General features: G+C 38.5%; 1 protein-coding gene across 6 annotated transcripts in view; it reads left to right on the forward strand.

Moving 5' to 3' along the window:
- USP15 (ubiquitin specific peptidase 15) overlaps window positions 1-9959 on the forward strand; it is a 401393-nt gene extending 391434 nt beyond the window's left edge. For 5 of the 6 annotated variants that reach the window (XM_029615760.1, XM_029615761.1, XM_029615762.1 and 2 more), the window contains one exon: window positions 7768-9959. In XM_029615760.1, coding sequence (XP_029471620.1) covers window positions 7768-7953 — 186 coding nt within the window. In that variant the 3' untranslated portion in view covers window positions 7954-9959. Of the gene's footprint in view, window positions 1-7385; window positions 7576-7767 lie in introns of all 6 variants that reach the window. The other variant, XR_003858618.1, reaches the window with a different exon arrangement.
- Window positions 9960-10903: the final 944 nt, after the last annotated feature.

Here is a 10903-nt window from a genome sequence, read left to right on the forward strand (position 1 = left end):
ACAGATCCCTGAGGCACTCCACTGTTTACCCTTTTCCACTGAGAAAATTGACCATTTAATCCTACTCTCTGTTTCCTGTCTTTTAACCAGTTTGTAATCCACGAAAGGACATCGCCTCCTATCTCATGACTTTTTAGTTTTCTTAGAAGCCTCTCATGAGGGACTTTGTCAAACGCCTTCTGAAAATCCAAATACACTATATCTAACGGTTCACTTTTATCCACATGTTTGTTAACCCCTTCAAAAAAATGAAGCAGATTTGTTAGGCAAGACTTCCCTTGGGTAAATCCATGTTGACTGTGTTCCATTAAACCATGTCTTTCTATATGCTTTACGATTTTGATCTTTAGAATAGTTTCCACTATTTTTCATGGCACTGAAGTCAGGCTCACTGGTCTATAGTTACCCGGATCGCCCCTGGAGCCCTTTTTTTTTTTTTTTTTTTTTTTTTTTTTTAATTCTTTGTTTATTGTTTTAAAAAAAAACACAACAACAAATAATTTGAACATGATTATCCAGTCAGACTGTGATATTGTAACAAGTTACTTACACAGTCACTTTCCTATCATCAATCAATAATCATAAGGTAATTAGAAGTGACAACCATTATACATTGAACGATTCAATTAAGGAAACTAAGCATTATATCCTCACATATATTTTCTTTACCGGTCATGAATTTTCAAGAAGATTTTTTAAGTCGACTGGATCACGGAATGAGTAATTATGATCGTTCAGCTTTATATTACATTTACATGGATAAATCAATTTGAAACTACCTCCTTTTCCTAATACTTGTTCTCTATAACGAAGGAAATCTTTCCTACGAACCTGTGTGATTTTAATAAGGTCAGGGAATATCCAAACCTTTTGACCATAAAAGGTGGTTGTTCTGTTCCGAAAGAAGGATCTCATAATATTTTCTTTGTCTACTGAGAAAGCCAATTGAACCAACAGAGTTCCCCTTGTTTTTACCTCTAACTCATCCTGCGATTTTTGAAGTAGGTCTGATAGATCTATAGATGTACTAACATTTTCTAATGCCTTTTCAGTCTCTTCCTTTTGTTTTTGTTCTTGCCTTATCTCTTTTTTCTTGTTATTACCCAGGTAGAATGCCCTTACTATGACTGGTAAGCAATCCTCAGATATTTTTAAAATTTGGAGTAAGTAATTTCTAAATAATTCTATAGGACTTAATTTCCTTATAATTGGGAAATTGTTAACTCTTATATTCAATGATCTAACCATGTTTTCTAATGTTTCTAATCTTTTACTTACTTCCCCACTCTCCACAATCTGTTCACATTGAATTTTTTCCACCTGAGTGATTTTTTTCTCTATTTTATCTACTACCTCTTTCTGCTTATCTAACTCAGCCGTATTTAATACTGAGGAATGAGAAGTTTTCATTACCACTTCTGTTAACTTATTTATTGATGAATCTAACTTTACTAAGCAATTCCAGAGACTTTCCATTGTTATATTATTAGGTTTAGACGGTAAAGTACTAGTGTTTATAACGACCTCTATATTCTGATTATCATCTTTAGGGAGGTTAATTAGTTTAGGTGTACTAGAATCAATAGGGAACTCAGTTGGGCTTTCTACCAAACTCAAATGTATTTTCTCATGTGATCTATACTTTATTCCGTGTGAATCATTAAACTGAACCTCATTTACTCCCCGATTCACCAGGAGACTTTCTATACCTTCCTGAATTACCCCTGGTTCTTGTTGGGTCTCTTGACCCTCTCTCCCAGGGGGAGATGGTGGAACCGGTGCCCCAGGGCTCAAAGAGATTTCACTGACCTGGGGAGATACACCTCGTTCTAGTGACTCTCCAACAACGGTCTGCCCTATTGGGGTATTTAGAGGATCTAACCATTCTAATACTGTTTTTTGTTTAGTTTCTACAGATGTCACCTCATTGGAAGGCCTTAATTTTGCCTTCCTTTTCGTGTGTGGCATCCTTCAAAGGAAATAAACTTTAAATAAGTATTGGGGTTGATAATGCTTCTCAATATTCAACAGTCTATAATAATCACTTCTATGGAACCGTGAATGAGAGATACAAATACTTAACTTAGGCAATTTTTTTGACCAGCATAAATCCTATCCTCAGCGAATTCCAGCGAAGGCCCAGCGAAGCCCGGCAAAGCCCGCTTTGCCGCGCGCCCCTTAAACGCGCGCGGCTTTAACAGCGCGCCGGCTCTGCTGCGCGCCACAGGTCTGTAGAAAATTAAAAGTCCGAGTCCGGGTCCCGCCTCCTCAGGCTCCGCCCCCTCAGACAGGAAACGCTGGGGAGATGAAATCCAACCGTCGGGGCAAGACAGCACTCACCCCCGGTAACCACCTCCAGCAGATAGGCAGGAAATAGAAGCAGGGCTCTCCTCTCGGCTCCCCTGGAGCCCTTTTTAAATATTGGGGTTACATTGGCCACCCTCCAGTCTTCAGGTACAATGGATGATTTTAAAGATAGGTTACAAATTTTAACTAATAGATCAGATGTTTCATTTTTTAGTTCCTTCTGTAACCTAGGATGCATACCATCCGGTCCAGGTGATTTGCTACTCTTTAGTTTGTCAATCTGGCCTACTACATCTTCCAGGTTCACAGTGATTTGGTTTAGTTTCGCTGTCTCATCACCCTTGTAAACCATCTCCGGAACTAGTATCTCCCCAACATCCTCATTAGTAAATACAGAAGCAAAGAATTCTTTTAGTCTTTCTGCAATGGCCTTATCTTCCCTAAGAGCCCCTTTAACCCCTCGGTCATCTAATGGTCCAGCCGACTCCCTCACAGGTTTCTTGCTTCGGATATATTTAAAAAAAATTTAATTATGAGATTTTGCCTCTATGGCCAACTTAATTTCAAATTCTCTCTTCGCCTGTCTTATCAATGTTTTACACTTAACTTGACAATGCTTATGTTTTATCCTATTTTCTTCAGATGGATCCTTCTTCCAATTTTTGAAGGATGTTTTTTTGGATAAATAGCCTCTTTCACCTCACCTTTTAACCCATGACTGTAATTTTGTGAGGAATCTGTCATGGGTGACTTTGTCAAATGCCTTTTGAAAGTTCAAATATATTCTATCAACTAACTGACCTTTATCTACATGTTTCTTTACCCTTCGTGTGTGTGTGTATATGTGTATATATTATATATATATATATATATATATATATATATATATATATATATATATATACACACATACAAAAATGTAATGTAACCTAGCTTGGAGAGAGGGACTGAACAAATTGCATGGATGGAAAGGGAATCCACGGCTCAAAATGTTTGCTCATCATTGGACTAGGGGACATTCCTTGAAGCTAATAGGTAACAGATGAAAAACAAATTGGAGAGAGTATTTTTTTTTTTTTTTTTTTTTTTTACTCAACACACAACTAAACTATGGAATTTGTTGCCAGAGGATGTGATGAAAGAAGTTAGCATAACTGGGTTTAAAAAGGGGTTAGTTTCCTGAAGGAAAAGTCTGTAAACCATTATTAATCATGGAAAAGCATTTGCTTTATCTCTGATTATGAGCAGGCAGGATTGTATCTTTTCTTTCTGTATTCCTGCCAAGCTCCTTGTAACCTGGATTAGCCACTATCTGAGACAACTGGTCTGATCCAGTATGACCTTTTCATGTAATAAGGTGGTTAGCCTCTTTTATTTAAAGCAAATAGTGTACCTTGCTGCGAACACAAAGGATGTTTTTTCCATTATCAAAATGAGAAAAGACACAGGATTTTTTAAAAATTATTAAACACCTTTAAAAAAATGCTTTTGCTTTTATTACGGGAGGGTGGGGGGGTTATATAATATTGATCAGTTTGTTTATATTCTAAGAATAGAGTGATGGTTGATAGATTATTAGATGGTATTATATTGACATCTATTAAAAATAAGACTACTTTTTCCTAAAGAGAAGCAATCCGCTTAGCACCAAACAGATCTCTTCCAAAGCTTTCTGAAAAGACCTACAGGACTTTACCATGCATTGTTAATTTTCCAGATTTGTGTTCTTATGTCCCCTCCCTTCCACTTCCAGACATATGTACTGCACGTCACATCTTTCTTTGGAATCTGTCTTGTGCCTTTCCTGAGAAAAGACAAAATATCAAATGGAATTAAATGTTTGGGAGTTCTTGCACTCCTGCTGCTCCCTTAAAATCATTTTCATCCACTGGAGGCATTAGATGAGTTCTATTAATCCTGTTTCTTCATGATTTCTTCGTTTAAAAAAATACTTTCTTACGGGTTTTGTTTTTTTTGACAGTTTAAGAAATGTTTTTTCTTCTGTGCACTGCTTTCTAGCACAGGTGATTTTTTTTTTCCTCTGTCACATGCTCTAAGACAGGGGTGTCAAACTGCAATCTTAGAGAGCCACAAACATCAGGTTTCAGGCTATCCCTAATGAATATTCCTAAGAAATGTATAAGTGCTCTGCCTCCAGAATGTGCAAATCTCATACATATTCATTAGAGATATCCTGGAGGGCAGACTGATATTTGCAGTATGACACCTCTACATAAGCAATTGTTTTTGGTTGTTTTTCAAGTTTTTATATGGTCATCTTACTACTTGAAAATTTTTCATTTAATTTTGCTGCATCTGTTTTTCTCATCATATCAAACAGCAGCTTCCGTTTCTGCCCAAAGTGCAAACAAAAGATGTTCATCATTGATTATCACAAAGTTTTCTACAACTGTTTTGGTCAAGGTCATGATACCTTGCAATGCAGTATCTGCATCTGGATTTTGCCCCAAGCTCCTCTCCTACCTTACCTTGATACAGGTGCCAGCTATAAGTTGATTAAAAAAAAAAAAGGCCCTCTTTCCTGCTGTTTTCCCTGTTGCATCCCGCCCTAGCACTGGTTAAACTATGGCCTCACTGGCTTTGTTTGGTTGCTAGGTTATCTAGAAGAGTAGGGGGGCAGTGTAGCTGCTATTTTATTTATGACATAGACTTTAATGAGAAACTTAAAATGAATGGAGTTTAATTTTTTTTTTTTTCTTGGGTGCACTCCACTCATTTTTAGGTACTTTGAATGAAACTAAAATGGCACATTTTTGCACATTTGTTTCAAACAAATGCATAACCCTAGTGGTAGGTGGGGAAGGGAGATGTGGATAGTGAAGACAAGCACAAGAGTAAAGGCACTGTTTGGCTCAAACTCACAGAATGCTGTATAGTGCAGGAGAGAGACTGACTTGCTGGGGCGAAGCAGGTTGGCCAGCTGAGGGAGCTGGCTAGCAATGTTGGGGCATGTTGGTGACTAGGGGAGCGAATTGCTGGCTAGGGGAAACATGCTGGTGCATTGGTTGGGGGACTGGCTTGCAAGCTGGGGGGTGGAAGCTGGCTGGCTGATTAGGAGAGGCTGACTGCTTGGGGGGAAATGCTGACACTGGGGGTAGATTTGCTGACCAGGGGAACTGATTTGCAGACTGTGGGGAGCAAGCTGACTGGGGGAGAGACTGGCTGGTTAGTTGGGGAGGAATGCCGACTATATGTCAGGCTTATAAGATGGGGGAAATCAGAGAGGATTGGGTGTGTGTGTAAGAGAGAAAGCCTGTAGAATTGGCGGGTGAAAGAGAGAGGCTAGAAAAGAAGTAAGGATGTGAGAGTAGAAATACTTTCCTTCCCCCCCCCCCCCCCCAATCCACATTTCCCCTTGAACCTGTGTTCTGTTCCCAAGATTCTGGAACCCCTTTTCCTCCTCTTAACCCAACCAATTTCTTCCCTCTTCTGTCTCTATCTCAGATTCATGATCTAGCCCATCCCCAGTCCTCGCTCCTTGTCACACTCTTTTCTTCTCTGTCCTCATAAGTGCTCTCCCCACATGGATACTCCCCTTCTTGTTTCATCATCCACAGAAATAATAAACTATACATAAGCAAGGCTGAAAAACTACTTTAGTTTTATAATGTAATATTTAATAATTTAATGTGCAAAAAAAATGCAAATTTTGAGCTATTTTAATTAATATCTTTTCTGATAATTGCTCACTGACCCCTGTGAGTGCAAAAAGATTGTCGTGTGGTCCCTCAGTCAAAAAGGTTGAACACTGAAATATACTTTAATTTTATAGTAGAATTTTTATTGGAAAAGTATATCTAAAAAGTTGTGTAAAAGAAAGACATAATAGTCTTTTGAAGTTGCATTATTCTATCTGAGTTCGAGTGGATAGGTATTTAAGAGCAAGTGAAAAATTATTGAGATAAGCTTGATAAAGCAGCCACCAGCCTTAAAACGCATTGGGTTTTTCTGTCATGGTGGAAGACTCTCAGGATCAACTTAGCTTAAATCAGTGGTCCCCCAACCCTGTCCTGGGGGCTCACCAGCCAGTCGGGTTTTCAGGATATCCACAACGAATATGCATGAGAGAAAATTTACATGTTATGGGGGCAATGCATGCAAATTGTTTCTCATGCATATTCACTATGGATATCCTGAAAACCCGACTGGCTGGTGGGCCCCTGGGACAGGGTTGGGGACCACTGCCTTAAATCTGTTTGCAATGGACTTTTAGACTTTTTTTTTTTAATAACTATTTTTGGAGAGCCAATTTTCAAAATAACTTGAGCTCATAATCTCAGCCCTTAAATCAATGCTGCTACAGCTTAATTTTAGAGGGAAGATAGCGTCAAATTGTTCCCCTTATTTAAATGTTTAGCTATAGCATATTATTTGCTTTATAATTCTATCACTTTTACCTTCCACTTTTAATTGTATCATCTCTATTGTCATTACAACATTAATGGCTGAATTTTCAAATGCTAGCATGCACAAATCCCAGCAGATACGTGTGTGGCCGGACCGAGTGTGTTTTTTAAACGGCCTGGCCACACACGTATCTGCTGGCAAGTGCAGAAGAGCCAGGGTTTAGAAAATGGGCAGGGGCTGACCAGGACAGCACCATTTTGCGCTGTCTCTGGAAATCGAGCGCCAGCAGTGGGCCGACACACGGAACTTCATCTCTTTAGATGGAGCAGACTGGGAGAGAACGGGGGACGGGCCAATCGCATCGCCGCGCGTATTGTTTTGAAATCGCTCCCCCTTGCGTGCGCGAGTCATGACCTGCCCGCACATGTGTACGCCGATATAAAATCAGACGCGCATGTGCGTGCAGGTATCGTATTTTTTAACATGCACGTGCACCGGGAATCGCATGCACATGGATGCGTGCGTCTTTGAAAATCTACCTTTAAATGAATAAAAGCTACTCTTCTTAGGAAAAAAGTTAGTTACTGTTAAAATTCTGAAGCTCTGTTCATCACCTGTGAAACCAATCTGCTTTAAAAGAAAAATAAAATCTTTGTGGCTTATCTTCACGCCTTCCTTTACAAACCTAATCCTGCAATCCTTCCTTTAAGGAGGAAGGAATGGAAAGAAGGACAAGGATGGAAAGCACATGAGGCTTTTCTTCTTAAATACCGGTTATCTGTCTATGAACCAGAGACTCCCAGAGAAAACGCTATTTACCCAACTTCGTCAGCAGTGAAACTAGAGGACTCCTTCAAGAGTTCTTGACTCAAAAAGCATGGGTGAAACAAGTCAGCATAGGTAATTCTACATCTTCAGGTGTAGGAATATAAACATTTTTACTTTGAATTCTACACTTTTGTAATTTTCCTCTTCTCACATTTTGTAAGAAATGTGAGAAGTGGAAAATTGATGAAAAGTAGGAGAGAATTGAGTTGTATAATTTTGATGGTTCTTATCCTTCTAATGAAACTTTTCTCTTTTGTTTCCTAGTCCAAGGCAGCCTATGTACTCTTTTACCAGAGACAAGACAGTATCAGTGGAACTGGAGGTTTTCCTTTTGACCAGGAAACGAAACAAGGTGCTTCAGCTGCCACAGGTGTTCCATTAGAGAGTGATGAAGACAACAATGAGAATGAGAATGATCTAGACAATGAAAACTGTATGCACACTAACTAATGGGAGCCACAGAAGCCATAAGTGAAGCAGGCCTTCCTCCTGGATAAATGTACTGAAACAATGAAATAAACCCACCAAATATATGTACTATATGTATCTGAAAAGAGGATGTTCAGATTACAAAATGCAATTAGTTTTTATATTTTAATTTGTGCAGTACTTGAAGTGCAACACAATGAAAACTGAAATATGTACTCCATTTACAGTCTTTTATTACCTAGTTAAATATATAAGTAGGAAATAAATTCCTAAGTTTTTTGCTGCTGTTCTGATTAATTATATGTTTTCATTTATTGTTTTGATCGTCAGTTACATGATGTTAACTAGAATATGTTAAAGTTGTGGGTGAATTATTCTGTTGTGTGTTGGCAGGAAAACTGGAGCAGTGCCTAGTTGTGAATGATTGTATTTATCTGTTAGGCTGCCACACACCTTTTTGAAATACTAAGTTTTCAAATATCTTTTTGAAATGAGTAAAAACTTATTTAAAACTCAATCATGAAATGAGAAAATAGCTAACAAAGGTGTTTTAGCCTTTTTTGGAATAGTTTAAATTTACAGAGTACAGTATTATGTTTTTTCTTATTGCTGCTGTGGAATGGGTTCTGGATTTCGTACTATTTTGAACAAAGTCATTTAAATTAAATATAATTATTGCTTATTGTTTGATGAATCTACTCTTTTGGCATTATAATTCCTGTTATTGTAATTATCTCAATTGTAAAAAGTGCACAAATTTGGCCTATCAGTCATAGATAAAATGTATGCAGCAAGTTTCCACTGTTAATGGTGGTTTGGCAGTCTACAGATTTCCAACTATTATGTAATAGGGTTAGAGTAATTATTCTGTACCCATTTTAATGGCATTGCATCAATCTTAGACAAGAAAATTTTTGTTCATATCACTTGCCTTTAAATTCTTAATGGACTGTGAAAAGGGTAGGCTTGTTTTCTCATGTGTGTTCCTTATGGAATTCACCATAGCCTTACAATGTATCTCAAAAGCTTATTCAGTAGAACTGGCATTAGCATGCTGAAGTCTGAATCTGTACATTATATAAAGCTTACAAACCTTGAATTCAATGACGTTATGCAGATTCAAGGGTCCAGGATGCCAAAAATACATGTAACAGTTTGGAAAAAAAACATATTTGTGTACTGCTTTCCCTTTGAAATAGCTTAAAGAATGCATTGTTGAATTTGTATACAGTACAATACTGCCTTTGATGGGAACTCTTGTGTACTGGGACACACTTCACATATCTACTACCGAAGAATTGCTTTGCGTTCAACTGTTAAAAGCAAAAAGTATGATCTTCACTTGAACTGATGTAATAGATAAAATAGGTTATGAATTGTTTATTGTAAATAAAAGTTCACTCTGTGAGTGCACATTTTGGTAAATTATTTTATTTATACATTAGCATTAAAAGTGAAAGAAATGCATTTGACCAGAATAATTGAGGTATGTTGGACATGGTTTGCTTTGTACTTTGATATTAAGCCTGGTGTTACATCCTGGTATTTTAAAGTGGCTTATTGGTTGGTTTGATTTTTTGCTTTTTCATTATTATTTTTTGCTTTTTATGTAAACATTTAGCTTCCTGCATGATGGGAGGTTAATAGTTGCACTTAAATTCACTTCCGTTTACATTTGAAATGTGCATGTTTATTTATATAAATTTCAATAAAGCTATTCAAGGCCTTATACACTTTTATTTCTTAAACAGTAATTTATTTTAAGCTTACATTGAAATATACAATATCTTGGCACATAAATATTTTTTTTTTATTTTTTTTCCTGCTACAGTGTGTGGTCCTGTATTGTTACAGGAAACAATTTTAAAAAGTTCCTTAAAGCAGCATACTAGCTAAGTTTCTCAAAATATCAACTTGCCTGTATTTTTGTTTATTTCCTCCATGGCTTTCCTTTCATTTTTGGCCTAATATATTTTATTTACTAGCTTTTTGCACTTTCACAATAAATGTATGCTGTTAAAATAACACCCTATTTTTAAAAATGTCTTGTTTGTATTCATTCTGTTCAGTACTTTGCCTTTATCAATATTTTCATTCAGTTAGGATCAGCATTGCTGCTGACCAGTTTACATAATTTGGATTTTTTATACTTTTAGCCTGCCTTTCCAAATAATGTTCAAGGTGAGTTTATAGAATAGCCCAAAAGGTGAGTTTATAGCATTATTAGTATTCATGTACAATAAGTCCCTTCCCCAAGTGAAAACCTGAGACAACAGAAGATAGTGGTGAAAGTGGGATTTGAACCCTGGTTTACCTGGTTCTCAGCCCATTACTTTAACCACTAGGCCATTCCTTCTTGTTAGGTCAGTAATTGATATTAGAGTCTATCAAAAATTAAACACTAAGGGCCAGATTTTAAAAGGGTTACGCACATAAGGTACGCGCGTAACCCTTTTAAAACGCCCCTACGCGCGCCGAGCCTATTTTGCATAGGCTTCCGGCACGCGCGTAAATCCCGGGGCTTTCCTGGAGGGGGCGTGACACGGCCGCCGTGTCATCCGGAGGCGGCACCGCAGGCGTGGTTTTGGCCCGGGGGGCGTGGCCGCAGCCTCCGGACCAGCTCCCGGACCGGAATATGGGGCGCGGCAGCCGGCCCAGCGTGTGTAAAGTTACACCTGCCTCGAGCAGGCGTAGCTTTCGCGACAGAGGTAGGGAGGGGTTTATTTAGGGCCGGGGGGGTGGGTTAGGTAGGGGAAGGTGGGGGGGAGGCGAGAGGGAACTGGCAGCGCGCGCAGGGCTCGGTGCGCGCAAGTTGCACAAATGTGCACCCCCTTGCGCGCGCCGACCCCGGATTTTATAAGATACGCGTGGCTACATGCGTATCTTATAAAATCCGGTGTACTTTTGTTCGATCGCTACCCTATGTGCTGTTCGCAATCCAAGTACCACAGAGCTTCATGGGGTTTTAACC

Source organism: Rhinatrema bivittatum, chromosome 9 (genome assembly GCF_901001135.1).
Source record: "Rhinatrema bivittatum chromosome 9, aRhiBiv1.1, whole genome shotgun sequence".
NCBI lineage: Eukaryota > Metazoa > Chordata > Amphibia > Gymnophiona > Rhinatrematidae > Rhinatrema > Rhinatrema bivittatum.